General features: G+C 37.1%; 1 protein-coding gene across 5 annotated transcripts in view; it reads right to left on the bottom strand.

The window, feature by feature from the left end:
• Window positions 1–5,269: 5,269 nt before the first annotated feature.
• The window catches only part of MCTS1 (MCTS1 re-initiation and release factor), a 65,521-nt gene continuing 53,839 nt past the window's right edge, over window positions 5,270–16,951 (bottom strand). For all 5 annotated transcript variants that reach the window (XM_080653935.1, XM_080653934.1, XM_080653937.1 and 2 more), the window contains 3 exons: window positions 10,008–10,141; window positions 7,518–7,585; window positions 5,270–6,723 (listed from right to left, as the gene is read on the bottom strand). In XM_080653935.1, the coding sequence (XP_080510061.1) occupies window positions 6,642–6,723; window positions 7,518–7,585; window positions 10,008–10,141 (284 nt within the window). In that variant the 3' untranslated portion in view covers window positions 5,270–6,641. The remainder of the gene's footprint in view (window positions 6,724–7,517; window positions 7,586–10,007; window positions 10,142–16,951) is intronic.

Below are 16,951 nucleotides of genomic sequence, written 5' to 3'. Positions count from 1 at the left end.
CATTATGCTAAGTGGAATAAGTCAGTCAGAGAAAGAAAAATATGTGACTTCACTCATATGTGGAATCTAATGAACAAAATGAACTAACAAACAAAATAGAGACCGAGTCATAGAGAGTAGGCTGATAGCTGTTGCGGCGGGGGAGTGCTGGTTTGGGGCTGGGAGTGTGGAAGAATTGAGCAAAAAAGAAATAAAAGAGAAAACTCATGGACAGAAACAAGGGTGGTAATCGCTTGGGGGAGGGACTTGAGAGAAAGTGGAGGAGGGCATAGGGGTGATAAATGGTGATAGACAAAGAGACTTGACTTGGGATGGTGAACACACAATACAGTGTGCAAATGATGTGTTGTAGAATTGTGCACCTGAAACCTATATAATTTTGTTAACCAGTGTCACCCCAATTAATTCAATATATAGGGGAAAAATTGGAACATTTGAAGTTTCCTGAAGAGCCTTGAGAAATATATTCTCAAAATTAAGGAACTTAGATAAAAAAGTTAAAACATTCACATTTTGTTTGGGCATACATTCATTTCATATTCCCGTTAAAATTTTTATGAACAACAAAAAAGTAAAATATTTATTAAATACCACTGCAAATTTAGTTATTTGCCATTCTTTTATAATTTTTTGAAATACTGTACTTAGAAATACTATATCCTAAGGAGCTGATTTGTATACAGAGAGGGAAGTTGGCTGGATATCATTATTATTTGACAAATGCCATATGACCTTCTGTTTGGGGACTATCAAATACCTTGACCTGAAATGTTCATGACTACCCTGGGATAAATCCAACTGCTTGTTTTAGATCCAGAACATTAAAAAAAAAAAGGAAAAAAGTAGCTGCCAACAGAATACCACAAAACCAGTATAACAGTCTGCTAGACAAGGGTTGATCAGGCCTTTACATTACTGCACAATGGGACAGTTGGAATGCAGAATTGTCCAAACTCCAAGACATCTAGATTTTTTTAACCTCTTACACTGGATACAATAGAAAGAATATTCTTATATTTGGTTCATGTGTAATTTGCAAATTTTGATGGCTGAAATTGGAAAAGCATTAGTAACTTCCTACTGGCCTGTCACCATTGTGAAGATTTTTTTCAAATTTAAATTTACTCACTAAACTGGAAGATCCTTAAGGGCAAGGGCCACTTGTGTATTATTCAACTTTGTGCCACATCACCTAGAACAGTGGTCAGCAAACTCATTAGTCAACAGAGCGGCAAACCGTGGCTCGCGAGCTGCAGTTTGCCGACCACTGACCTAGAACCTAGGAGATATTCAATAAATGTCCATTGAGCTGAACTGACCTTGCCTGAGTAAACGTGTGTCAGATATACATAAATTTAGGCTAACTTGACAGAAAATTAATTTTGAAACTGAAGGTATTGCCTAAGAGAAAACAGGCTCTTCCTGTATTTCTACTCTCAGGAATGTGGGTAAACTAGGTTTCCTTTAAGCATAGTGCCTAAAGAGGCTGACACATGTTAGTATAAGGGGCTTAATCACAAGGAACAACAACAGCCTTTGAATTGGGTTCCCTGCAAGACCTAATGTTTAGAAACTGATAAGGTTCCCTTGATTAACACCAATGACTTGAGGCCTCAGACCCAGGGGAAGCAGGAAACAATACGTATTCAGTCCACATCACCAAGGCAACACAGTCAATGTACCTCAGCATAGTAGAAAAACAAGCACAGATGCTGATGTTGAATATTTAAAAAGTATTCCTTACACGCACCATAACAGTGGTTAGAAAAAAGGATAACTTATTTCAGAAACCAAGACAATAAAAGATTTTAATTTCTGTACTATGTGTGCTTTGTTTTTCATTACTAATATTCCATAGGCAATCTTGGTCAATTAACATTACCTTAGCACCAAAAGTAAAGGTTTCAAGTTTAGTGTTTGTTTTGTTTTTACTGCTTTTCAAAGAAGGAAAAAAAGTATGCTTACTTTCCCATTTCAAAGTTTAGTTTTGATACTGACTCAGATATTCTCTTTTTAAGACTACTATAAGGAGCTATATAGGCCTCAAATAGGGTCCCTCCTCCCCCAGATGGGCAGATATCTGAATTTGAAACTGGTAAATCAGCATAAAATGAAACATCTTTTGACCTATTCTGAAAGATGATTTATAAATGTGGTACTAATGAGATTATTTACACTTTTATCCACCAGGAATAAATAATAAAATATAACAATATGGTAGGCTGTAGAATATAACTGTCATAACACAGGAAAACATTCTATGTATAACTTAAAAAGGATACAGGAAGTAAAATATCAGGGTACCTGTACAGGCTCAGAAACAAAGATGGCAGATATAAGCATTCTAATTAATGATGAAGCAGAAAAACCTCTCTAAGCCTTGCCCCAGCCCACATGAAATATTCCCCCAAATTATTAACCTTCCTTTGCTCTTTGCCATGTTCACCAAGAAACTTCCAGTTTACTAATTGTTTACCCTAAATCAGTGGTCGGCAAACTCATTAGTCAACAGAGCCAAATATCAACAGTGCAATGATTGAAATTTCTTTTGAGAGCCAAATTTTTTAAACTTAAACTTCTTCTAACACCACTTCTTCAAAACAGACTCGCCCAGGCCGTGGTATTTTGTGGAAGAGCCACACTCAAGGGGCCAAAGAGCCGCATGTGGCTCGCGAGCCGCAGTTTGCCAAGCACGGCCCTAAACAAACTTACCACTATAAACACATCTACATACTAACATAGGAATCTCCAAGTCCTACAAGTATCATTAGTGGGAAATCATTTCTCAATCTCAGGGTCAGACCTTGGATCTATTACCTTCACCTATGTCATATTTTGAGAGGCCCAGCTGTAACAGCCAGCCAAATGGTCTCTCTCTTTTACTGTCCCTCACCTTTCTCACCAACTTCTAACTGTAACACAGGCCACCACAAGCTTGTAAATGTCTGTATCCATCTGAAAAGTAAAACCACGTTGGAGGAGGATCCAAGATGGCAGCGTAGGTAAACACCTAAACTGCTGCCTCGCACAATTTCAAAACTACAACTAAAAGACAAAACGTCTATCACCCAGAACCATGGGAAAGCTGGCTGAGTGGAAGTTCTACAACTAAAAGGAAAAAGCAAACAGCATTGAGAGGTGCACAAGCGCTGAAAAGCTGAGGTACGGAGGCGCGCGAACCGGGCTGGCGATGGGCATCTGGGAGTGCTGCTTTTTTCAACCCGAAGGGAGACAAGCTCCCAATTACTCCAAACTCCAGTTTCTGGGGAGACATGGGGGACCTAAACTCCTACGGGGAGAAGCTGGACTGTCTGCCGTGGGGTCGGAAAGTGAGGGTGGCTTGCTTGCAGGGCTGCACGCAGGAATAATTGTTTACTGTGCTGGGGCACGGGACACGGGGACACGGTTGGAGACGCAGAGCCGGCTAACTGGCAGCCATAGCTGTTTGCCACGCCTTAGCCTAGTGACGCCCTGAGACCCCGCCCCGCACAATCTACAAACCCACCCAAGCTCCAAGCAGCAGCTTTAGCATATGAATGACCTGCCCTATTGCATCTTAACCTAGCAAACTTGCAGCCCGGGTCAGACAGCTCTAAAACCTCCAAACCCCAAGCAAAGAGGAGAAAACTGTAGTTCTTGCTGTAGCGCCTGCTGGGTAGCCTCAGACAGTAGCTGACCTGCACCCCATTGGAGATCCAGAAGCCAGTGTACCTAGTGGTCAGTGTGAGACACCAGATTTCAACTCCTCACATCCATAAGTGACACATTCAAGAGGCAGACTCAGTGAGCACCAAAGCCCCACTGAAACAAGTCCTACACCATAAGCGTGTCTCCAGCGCAGCAGTTCTTCCATTATAGACACAGCGGGTCCTCACAGCCAATTGGCCTGGAGGTCAATTCCTCCCAGTGTACCAACAGCAATCAAGACTTAACTACACCAAGACTTTGCACTCAGCTGACAAAGGGGTGTACCAAAGGCATCCACCTCAGGTGATTGGGGAGGCTGAGCTACTGGCCCCTATAGGTCACCTACCACACAAAGCCACTCCATCAACACAGGGAAGCAGCAAAATGCGGAGACAAAGAAACATGTCACGAATGAAAGAAGTGGAGGAAAGCAAACTACTGGACAACATAGAGTTCAGAACCACATTTATAAGGTTACTCAAGAATCTTCTAAAAACCGCTGAGGAACTTAGTGAGACCTTTAAGGATCTTAATTAGAGTGCCAAAAAAAATGGAAAAGGACCAGTCAGAAATTAAGCATACACTGTCTGAAATAAAGAATATACAGAAACTCAACTGTAAATCAACGTACCCCAAGAATCAAACCAAAGATCTGAAATATGAGAAAACAAAAAAACACCCAACCAGAAAAACAAAAAGAAAAAAGAATCCAAAAATATGAAGATAGTGTAAGGAGCCTCTGGGACAACTTTAAGCGTACCAACATCCGAATTTTTGGGGTGCCAGAAGAAGAGAGAAAGCAAAATATTGAAAACCTATTAGAAGAAATAATGACAGAAAAATTTCCCTACCTGGTGAAAGAAATAGACTTACAAGTCCAGGAAGCTCAGAGAACCCCATAGAAGAGGAATCCAAAGAGGACCACACCAAGACACATCATAATTAAAATGCCAAGGGCAAAAGACAAAGAGAGAATCTTGAAAGCAGCAAGAGAAAAACGGTTAGTTACCTACAAGGGAGCACCCATACGACTGTCAGCTGATTTCTCAGCAGAAACTATGCAGGCCAGAAGGGAGTGGCAAGAAATATTCAAAGTGATGAACAGCAAGAACCTACAACCAAGATTACTCTACCCAGCAAAGCTATCATTCAGAGTTGAAGGTCAGATAAAGAGCTTCACAGACAAGAAAAAGCTAAAGGAGTTCATCACCACCAAACCAGGATTACATGAAATGCTGAAGGGTATTCTTTAAGAAGAGGAAGAAGAAGGAAAAGGTAAAGATAAAAATTATGAACAACAAAATGACATCAAATACATACCTACCAACAAGTGAATCTAAAAATCAAGTGAATAAAAAATGTGAAGAACAGAATGGACTGGTGAATATAATAGAATCAGGGACATAGAAAGGGAGTGGACTGACAATTCTCAGGGGGAAGGGGGTGTGACGGGTGCGGGAAGAGACTGGACAAAAATCTTACACCTATGGATGAAGACAGTGGCGGGGGGTAAGGGCATGGGGTGGGGTGGGGAATCAGGTGGAGGGGAGCTATGGGGGAAAAAAAAGAGGAACACCTGTAATAATCTGAACAATAAAGATTTATTTAAAAAAGAAAAAAAAGTAAAACCACGTCACATACTTGTAAACAACCAAATAAAGATGGCTGCGACAATAGAATAACAGCAAGGTTATTAGGAAGAAAGGCCCATCATCACTATATAAGTTCATAACAGCTCATGTAACTCCCAAAACTACTTACTGATCTTACTGAAGTAGGTCCACTTATGATAGAAGATGCACATTGTTTGAGGAATACAGTGGAGACCCAAATCTGAAGTTCTGGCACCTATATAGTTTCAAGAGAGGACACTAAGTAAATGGAACCTGAATCTAATTACTCTTAACTGTTTACAGGCTAGACAGGGGGCATAAAAACAAGTTAAATTACTTTACAGCAATATAATCATCGAAAATCCAGAATGTGGGAAGAAACTCTATAAGACAAAACAACTAAATTTCTTAAAGAAAGAGAGGGAACTTACAGATTAAAAGAGATTTCAATAAATAACAACCAAATGCAATAAATGGACCTTGTCTGGTTTCTGTTTCAAGCAAACCAACAGTTTAAAAAAATTTAAAAAGAGAAGCAATCAAGTCAATTTGTCACATATTTGGACACTGTCCAGATATTTGATTGTATTAAGAAACAGTTACATTTTTTTAGGTGTGATAACTACATTGTGGTTATGTTTGTGTTTTTAAAAAGAAAACCACTTATCTTTTAAAAGATACATATTAAATTAATTATGGATAAAATTATATATCTGAGATTTGCTTCAAAATAATCAGGGTCTGGGGTGGGAAGGAATAAGTGAGATATAGATCAAATAAGACTGGTTATGAATTGAAGCTAGGTGATGGATATAGAAAAGGTCCATTATACTATTCTCCCCATACTTTTGTATATGTTTGGAATTTTCCATAGTGAAAAGATTAAAAACAACAATGAACAAACAACACACAAAAAGAGAAGGGGCACTTCTAGGTGTCCTGGGATAATGGGATAAAATTCCCAATCTAGTTTCCAGCCCCATGAAGTTGTTAGATTCTCCTGGTGGGGGGGGGGGGCGGGTGGTCAACCGTATACTGGCAAGTTCATTTATCAAGTCCTGCCCTTCATCTTACCAGTACATCATTAGCCTAAGAAAGGACATGAAGTTGTCTGAGTTTGGTTACTTACCAGATACCTTTTAATGTCCAAGTTTGTTACTATCCAATTTTAACTGGAGTTTAAGAAAAACTAAAATAATTTTTGAAGCTAACAGAATTTTAGCATCTTTTGAATTTATTCAGCACAACTACAGAGGTATTGTCTTCATGCTGTCACACACAGACACAAACACAGATATAGCACAATATCCGTATTTAGCCTAAGTGCATTCCTTCTGAGGCTCATTTATATGTCTTCATATGCCACAGCCCATCATTTAAATAATGGATATTTTCAATGCCAATTCCTTTGTTGACTTTCTCACTGTAGAAGGACAAAAGCACATAAACATATTGTTGTGCATTTTTATAGGCTTAGTCATGGTACATATAATTCAAAGTGCAATGCTATTTTGCAATTATTGAGTTACATGTAGAGAATTTATTTATATTACACTCGCATTACTGTCTACATTAAACTACATTACTCTGGGGCAATTCATGTCTTACAGTGACTCTAGTGATCTACAGGGTGTATAGAAACAGAATAATAATGCGTCAACATATCAGGAGAAAATCAAAGTGTTACAATTAATCCTGAAATGAAATTAATAGCAATAATGTATTCTTCAAATGACTTGCAAAGTTCTTAAATATCTTGACTACATTTTGATAATATATATTTAATATTTCCTTACTATTCTATACCACCAGGTCAAAATATACTAAACTAGTAAGAAAAATACTGTGTGGTGCCAAACTGTGTCACTGTTTTAAAAATTAGTAGCAAAACATCTTTCCTTCCACGTAATTTAAATCATACTAAATAAAAAATTCCTAAAATGCCACATACATACAAACATACATACATACATACATATAAAACAGTTACATTGGCACACGGGTTCTTTTCAGAGTGTTTAAAAAAGAATGCAATCCCCGAGACAAAATATGTTTCACTGGCTTTCTAAGTGTTAGGAAAAATCAGAAATGAGGCTTCTATGCTTACATATTTGTAAGATGTGGTATGAATGAGAGCAAATTTCCCCTGTCATTCTGATGCTTCCTGCATAGGTTACCCATATCTCAAAAGCTAAGGGGGCCTAACGTGAGACTTACATATCTTCTGCAGACATCTTCATGACCCCAACACACAGAGCATGCTGTTTTCCTTCTGCCATGATGGCCTGGAAACACACAGCTAAGAACTATTTATCAAAATGCCTTGGAGAGGTGGTGTCAAATAATGATCACATTACTAGTTAAGCCACATTGAACCCATCTCATATCCTTGCCTACACCATTAACTTCTTCAGGGCAGGGACCGATCAGAGTCTCTTGGCACACTGTGAATAAATACTCAATAAATGCTATATTAATGAATCTAATAATCATTCTTGGTTTTTAAGTTGGATGTTAACACTATAACCTAATGCCAACAAAACCAGAATAAGTCATGCAAAAAAGGAAATTTTTTGCACCTAAATATTAAAAACTGTGAAATAAATATTTATTGTTCTAGTGTTTTAATCATTGAATGGTGGTTTTATGTAAAGGATACAGTAAAACAATAATTCTATCTCTAGTCTATCTTTAAGAGCCCAATGTAAGCATCAACCTAGAACAAACAGAGCATTTTTGGTTATCATTTGAAGCATCTAGAATGTTAAACACTATAGTACATATTTCTAAAAGTAATGGTTCAAGGATACACAGTACCCTTTGTACTAGCTTTGCAACTTTCTAAAAGTCTATAATTATTTCAAAATAAAAATTATTTTATTTTATTTTATTTTATTGTTTAAAGTATTACACATAGTAGTACATATATCTCCTTTTTTTCAAAACAAAAATTATTTTAAAACTAAAGTCTAAGTACTAAGAAAATTTCCCATTTAAAGGAACTCCAGGCCATAGCCTGTTTTTCTCAGTGATTAGAGTGTCGGCCAGAGGAATGAAGGGTCCAGGGATGGATTTTCCCAGTCAAACCTCGGTTGCAGGCTAGACCCTGGCCCTGGTTGGGGCACTTGCAGGAGGCAACCAATTGATGTGACTCTCTCATATCAATGTTTCTCTCTGTCTCTCCCCCTCCCTTCCACTCTCTCTAAAAATCAATGGAAATAATATCCTTTGGTGAGGATGAACAACAAAAAAGGAACTCTAGAACTCTAAACTTGCAACACTTAGAAAAATCATAAGCATAAAAAGGTAACCTATCTTTACAGAATACTTTTCTCCACCGATTTTCAATTCATTCATTCAATGTTCCACAAATATTTAAGCACCTATTATGTGACCAGTATCTATGTCAATACAAACTATTCCTAAGATATAAACATACAACTTATACTACCCCTTAGATATAACTTCCACAACAGAGGACAGCCTCCTTTTGAGCTTAAACATTCTTAAACCCATTCCAATAGCCTTCCCACTCCACAGTGATTTCCTCATTCCCACCAAGTATGATTCCTTCTCTCAACTTGAGGCAAATGGCCACTTTATCTATGACAAAGTTGGCAAAAACCCATTTAATCTAGAATATAGCTGACACAGCACCATATAAATGGAAATAATACAGAATTACTCAGCTCTGAGTTGAATAGATCCTTAAGGACTATCTGGGACCTTAACAGACTAGTTGGCAAAAACCTGTCCAGACTAGTTGGAAAAACCTATTTAATCTAGAATATAGCTGAAACAGCACCATATAAATGGAAATAATTCAGAATTACTCAGCTATGAGTTGAATAGATCCTTAAGGACTATCTGGGACTTTAACATTTCTCTTTGAGAAATCATGTTCTGAGGCCCAAACAACCAACTTAAAATGAACTTTAAAAGTTGGGAATTGCCAGCATTTTCCACTACCCACTCTACCTACTTTTAGCACTCTACCTGTTACCTAAGCTCTTTTCCCTTTTGAGTCCTTTTATTCCAATGTCAAACATAACTGTAGCAAGCTAATGTCTAAAGAAGTGGTCCAATCATATTAGATACTAGAGGCCTGGTGCACGGATTCGTGCACCTGTGTGGTCCCTCGGCCTGGCCTGCGGGGATAGGGCCAAAACCGGCTCTCCAACATCCCCCCAGGGGGCCCAGATTACAAGAGGGCAGTTCTCAAATGACGCACCCTGGAATCGGGCTCCCTCCTCTCTGGTTGCAGGAGCATCATCTGAAAACCGCAGCTGCCAAGTCACCACAGCTTGGCAGCTCCTGCATTGAGTGTCTGCCCCCTGGTGGTCAGTGTGCGTCATAGTTACTGGCTGGTCAGCCGGTCGCTTAGGCTTTTATATATGTAGATATCTTCTTCATTAATAACCAAGAGTTTTATACTGTGTCCTGAATCTGATAACATTTCAGCACTATCTAGGCTGAAATGCTGCTGGGACTCTTTTATTACCTGTTCTCTTTTAATTTCTAAATTGGGTCACAATTTAATCTCAAGAAATAATGTTACTTCCCACATTTTCAAATGTAACCAGAAAGGCATGAGATAATAGTTAACAGTCACCTCCAAAAAAGTACATCTTATGTTCCCTTGGATGATAGATCTTTCAGTAATGACATAAATATATTTTTTCAATAGTTAGATCCTGAGAAGGATACAACAATCGTATCTACTGCAGCAGGGTAAAGTTTAGCACCAGGAGAAGTTAAGCCTGGACACATGATATTTGCTCCACTGAGTACAAATTTGATGGCTCCTTTATCAACCTGTTGGTGTGGCAAGATAAAGGGATCTAGAAGAAAAGAAATACATTACATAACTTAATAAGAGTAATGACTCATCAGAAAAAAAGGCAAAGGACATAAACAAATATTTCCCAAAATTACAGTATTCTGACAGATGCAAAATAAAACTGAAATACCATCCTTCACTTAGCAATTAGTAAATATTTCTTATCAATATTTTTTAATCTTTATTTTTGAAAGTATTACATATGTCTCCTTTTTTTCCTCTTTGACTCTTTCAGCCCACCCCTGCCCCCACCCCAGGCCTTCATCACCCTATTGTCTGTATCCAGGGGTTATGCATTATATGCATAGAAGTTCATTGGTTGATCTCTTCCCACCCACCCACCCTTCCCTCAAGAATGGACCTGGAGAGCATTATGCTAAGGGAAATAAGCCAGAGAAAGATAAATATCACATGATTCCACTCATATGTGGAATCTAATGAATAACATAAACTAATGAACAAAAATAGACTCAGAGAAATTAGTAAATATTTTTAAGAAAAGTAATTTTCAGTACTAGCAAGAGTGTAGGTAAACTGGCATTCCCATATACTGCTAGAAGGCTTATAAATTACTACAACCTTTTTTTAGGACTACTTGACAACATGTATCAACATCCTTAAAAAGGTTCAAACTCTCTTGATTTAGTAATTCTACTTCTAAGATTTTATTTTAAGAAAAAATGAAAGATGTACAATATATTTAGTTAGAAAGCTATTCATTGCCACACTAATATTTATAATAAACTGGAATCAACTTAAATGTCCAAAAATAAAATAAGAGATATATGACTTAAGGTATATATACAACATCTATATAATAGAGCCATGTTTTTGAAGAATACATAATACCCTGGGAACTGTTCATAATATAATGTTAAAAGGGAAAAGCAGAATGAAAAACTACCAAAAATATCAGTGGTTGCTAGGGGAGAGGCAGGAGAGAGGGATGAATAGGTGAAGCACAGAGGATGTTTAGGGAAGTGAAACTATTCTATATGATACTTTAACAGTGACCATTATTCATTTGGCAAAACCCACAGAATGTACAAGACAAAAAATGAACCCTGATGTAAACTATGGATTTTGGTTATCAATAATATATCTATATTAGTTCATCATTTGCAAAAAATGTATCACATCAATGCAACATATTAATAACAACAAAAGGGTGGGTACTCCCTGCTTTCTGCTTAGTTTTCCTGTAAACCTAAAACTGTTTTAAAAAATAAGTCTATTAATTTTTTAAAAACTATATAACAGAGAGCCCAACTTAAAAAGGAAAAATATACACATTTACACATACATACAAACACATACACAGAAAATAACTGGATGGAAGTACACCAATATGTTAACAATGATTATCTCTAGATCACAGGAATACAGGTAATTTTATTTCTATATTTTCCTGATATCTAGAATGAACAAATATTCATTTTGTAATCCTAAAAAATATTTTTGTATGTGTATATGTGTCTACAAATAACTTATAACCTAACAATTAAAGGGTCCCTGGAGGATTTAAAACAATGCCTTGGGGGAAACGCTTTAGGCCTCTCAGGGCTCTCTAGGAATAACAACAATTGGTAAAATATATTCACTTTAATGTTTTACCACTAGCTATCCCACTTGCCTGAGCACTGAAAGGTCTTGGGTTCGTTTCCGGTCAAGGGCACATACCTGGGTTGCAGATTCGATTCCCTGCCCCCCAGGTCGAGGCGCATGAGGGAGGCAACCAGTTGATGTGTAGCTATCACATCGATATTACTCTCTCTCCCCATCTCCCCTTTTCCACTCACTGAAAATCAATGTAAAAAATACTCTCATGTGAGGATTTAAAATTTAAAAAACACATCCCAGCCGGTATGGCTCAGTGCTTGAGCACTGACCTAAGAACCAAGAGGATATGGTTTGATTCCAGATCAGAGCACATGCCTGGGTTGTGGGCTCAATCGCCAGTGTGGGGCGTGCAGGAGGCAGTCAATCATTGATTCTCTCTCATTGATGTTTCTATCTCTCTCTTCTGCTCCCTTTCTCTCTGAAAATAAATAAAAATATATATTTTAAAAAATAATGCTAGAATGGAAATGAAAAAAAAGCTGGGGTAGCAATACTTATATCTCACAAATTAGATCTCAAAGTGAAGGACATAACAAGAGATAAGGAAGGCCACTTCATAATACTAAAGGGAGCAATCCAACAAGAAGAAATAACTCTGCTAAACATATATGCACCCAATACAGGAGCACCCAAATACATAAAAAAATTCTGGAGGATATCAAGGGAGAGATTGACAGCAATACAATCATAGTGGGGGACTTTAATACCCCACTATCACCATTGGACAAATCCTCTAAACAAAAAATCAGCAAAGAAACATCAATCCTAAATGACTCACTAGACCAGATGGAATTAATTGACATCTTCAGAACATTTCACCCCAAAGCCACAGAATATACATTCTTCTCAAATGCACATGAGTCATTTTCAAAGATAGACCATATATTGGGTCACAGACAAAGTCTCTTCAAATTCAAGAAGACAGAAATCATATCAAGCATCTTCTCAAATCACAATGGCATAAAACTGGAAATCAACTACAAAAAAAACAATCAAAAAAAATCAAACACCTGGAGACTAAATAGCATGATATTAAACAATGACTGGGTTACCAGAGAGATCAAGGAAGAAATAAAAAGCATCATGGCAACACGCGACAATGAAAACACAACAATCCAAAATCTATGGGACACAACGAAAGCAGTCTTGAGAGGGAAGTTCATAGCTCTACAAGCATACTGCAAAAAAACAAGAAACAATGGTAATAAATTACCTAACCCTACAACTCAAAGAGTTAGAAAAAGAGCAACAAAAAAAGCCCAGTGTAAACAGAAGGAAGGAAATAATAAAGATCAGAACGGAGATAAACGACATAGAGACCAAAAAAACAATACAAAAGATCAACAAAACCAAGAGCTGGTTCTTTGAAAGGATAAACAAGATTGATGAACCTCTAGCCAGGCTCACCAAGAAGCAAAGAGAGGACCCAAATAAACAAAATCAGAAATGAAAGAGGTGAAGTAACAACAGACCCCACCAAAATACAAAGGATTGTTAAAAAATACTATGAACAACTCTATTCTAAAAAACTAGACAACCTGGAGGAAATGGACATATTCCTAGAAAAATACAACCTTCAAAACTCAATCAGGAAGATTCTAAAAATCTCAATAGCCCAATAACTATGGAAGAAATTGAAGCACTCATCAAAAAGTTTCCAGCAAACAAAAGCCTAGGCCAGACAGCTTCACAGGGGAGTTTTACCAAACATTCAAGGAAGAACTAAAACCTATCCTCCTCAGACTATTACAGAAAATTCAAGAGGAAGGAACACTTCCAACTCATTCTATGAAGCCAGCATCACCCTAATACCAAAACCAGATAAAGAAAACACAATGAAAGAGAATTATAGGCCAATATCCCTCATGAACATAGATGCCAAAATCCTCAACAGAATTCTAGCAAATAGGATCCAGCACTACATCAGAAAGATCATACACCATGACCAAGTAGGATTTATCCCAGGGATGCAAGGATGGTACAATATCCGCAAATCAATAAACGTAATACATCACATAAACAAATTGAGAGATAAAAACCACATAGTCATATCAATTGATGCATAAGAAGCATCTGACAAAATCCAACACCCTTTTTTGATAAAAACTCTCAACAAGGTGGGAATAGAAGGATCATACCTCAACATAATAAAAACCATATATGACAAACCCACAGCATACTCAATGGGCAAAAACTAAAACCATTTCCCCTAAGAACAGAAACAAGACAGGGATGCCCACTCTCACCACTCCTGTTCGACACAGTACTGAAAGTATTAGCCATTGCGATTAGACAATAAGAAGAAATAAAAGGCATCCAAATTGGAAAATAAGAAGTAAAACTGTCCTTTTACGCAGATGACATGATATGGTACATAAAAAACCCTAAAGACTCCACCAAAAAAAACTATTAGACTTAATAAATGAATTCGGCAAGGTAGCAGGATACAAAATTAACGCCAAAAAATCTATGGCATTTCTATACACCAATAGTGAACTTACAGAAAGAGAGACTTAAAAAGCAATCCCATTTACCATCGCACCAAAAAAATTAAGATACCTAGGAATAAACTTTTAAGGGGGTAAAAGACCTATCCACGGAAAACTATAGGACACTGAAAAAAAGAGATAGAGGAAGACGTAAACAGATGGAAGAACATACCATGTTCATGGATCGGGAGAATCAACATCATTAAAATGTCCATACTACCCAAAGCAATATATAGATTCAATGCACTCCCCATTAAAATACCAACGGCATATTTCACAGACCTACAAAGAACTCTCCAAAAATTCATCTGGAATAAAAAAAGACCCCGAATAGCTGCAGCAATCCTGAGAAAGAACAAAGTAGGTGGGATCTCAATACCAAATTTCAAGCTGTATTACAAAGCCACTGTTCTCAAAATAGCCTGGTACTGGCACAAGAACAGACATATAGACCAATGGAATAGAATAGAGAATCCAGATATCGACCCAAACCACTATGCTCAATTAACATTTGGCAAAGGAGGCATGAACATACAATGGAGTCAAGACAGTCTCTTCAATAAATGGTGTTGGGAAAATTGGATAGATACATCCAAAAAAATGAAACTAGACCACCAACTTACACCATACACAAAAGTAAACTCAAAATGGATAAAGGACTTAAACATAAGACAAGAAACCATAAAAATACTAGAGGAATCCACAGGCAGAGAAATCTCAGACATATGCCGAAGCAATTTTTTCACCGATACCGCTCCTAGGACAATGGAAGCTAAAGAGAAAATAAACAAATGGGACTACATCAAAATAAAAAGCTTTTGCACAGCAAAAGAAACCATCAACAAAACAGCAAGAAAGCCCACTGTATGGGAGAACATATTTGCAAATGTTATCACTGATAAAGGTTTAATCTCCAACATTTACAGGGAACTCATACAACTTAATAAAAGGAAGATAAATGATCCAATAAAAAAATGCGCAACGGACCTAAATAGATACTTTTCGAAAGAAGACAGAAGGAAGGCCAAGAGACATATGAAAACATGCTCAAAGTCACTAATAATCCAAGAGATGCAAATCAAAACGACAATGCAATACCATCTTACACCTGTCAGAATGGCTATCATCAACAAATCAACAAACGACAAGTGCTGGCGAGGATGCAGAGAAAAAGGAACCCTCATGTACTGCTGGGGGGAATGCAGACTGGTGCAGCGACTGTGGAAAACAGTATGGAGTTTCCACAAAAAACTAAAAATGGAACTTCCATTTGACCCAGTAATCCCACTTCTAGGAATATATCCCAAGAAACTAGAAACACGAATCAGGAAGGATATATGCACCCCTATGTTCATAGCAGCACAATTCACCATAGCTAAGATTAGGAAACAGCCTAAGTGCCCATCAGCAGATGAGTGGATTAGAAAACTAGGGGAACCTGGGGGAAAGTCAATGGGGGGAAAAAGGAGATATATGTACTACTATGTGTAATACTTTAAACAATAAAAAAAGAATATATACGATACATTTAGCTTATATACTTAAGATGAAATGTTATTATTTTAGTAGGAATATACAAATGTTGAGAAATAACACAGAGCAAAGGTATTACTCTTTTGCACAGAAGACATAATGGCAGAATCCTTAGAGATGAGCAGTGTTACAGTTCAAAGTCAGTAATGAGACAAGATGATAGAAAACATAGGAAACCGATTTTTAAATAAGTTTATCAGCTTTATACTGGTTTCACATCATCATTTTGCTTATCTTATTTGTTTTAAGGATTTTTCTTGGGGGCTATAAAATTATAGAAATATTTCAAGTTTTATTTTATGGCATATTAGTTAATTTGTATGACTGAGCCTGTATAAGTATTTTTAATTTATAAAATACTACATGCTCTGTTTCCTTTCAAAATTATACTTTTCATTAAAACAATAAAGAATCCAATTTTATAAGATAAATAATAATAATAATAATAATAATAATAATAATAATAATAATAATGCCTAGCTCCTAAGGCTTAAAGAAAAGGAATGTGAATGAATACATTTATTATTCATAAACCATAATTTATTTTCCAGATCCCCATCCTCATTAACAGCTGAACAGCTACCCTTTAATAATAATGATGATGATGATGATGATAATTAGTGCTAATGGACACTGTTTAAACAATTACTAAATCATTATAATGGTTACCATTTATGAGTACTTACTACATTCTAGACATTGTGTTAGGTGGATTACATATACTATCTCATTTAATCCTCACAACCCATAATATATGTCCATAATAAAAACCACTATGTCCATATTTAAAAATAAAGAAATAAGATTTAAACAGGTTGAGCGACCTGACAAAAGAAATGCACTGGAAATTGAACCCAGTTCTGCCTAACTCCAAGTTCATGCTTTTAACCACCGTAGTATCCTGCTTCTTGCACAAAAATAACTTTAAGACGCTCTAAAAGATTGACTCCCAGAAAAAATACTACTAAATAGGAACATCTTTTTCTTCAGCTTATTAAGACTTTTCCTTAACATATGGAAAAACTGGAAGAATAGCTCAATGAACACCTGGACACTATCCACTTAGGTTGAACAATTGGGTGCTCTCCCTCTAGGAAGCATGCCCATGCCATTCCCTTCCCCCTCTCCTAGCCTCACAGGCACATATCCCCTAAACTCTATGGGACCCC

Source organism: Plecotus auritus (assembly GCF_963455305.1).
Source record: "Plecotus auritus genome assembly, chromosome: X".
In the NCBI taxonomy this organism is placed as follows: domain Eukaryota; kingdom Metazoa; phylum Chordata; class Mammalia; order Chiroptera; family Vespertilionidae; genus Plecotus; species Plecotus auritus.
This window is presented reverse-complemented; position numbering and strand designations above follow the sequence as displayed.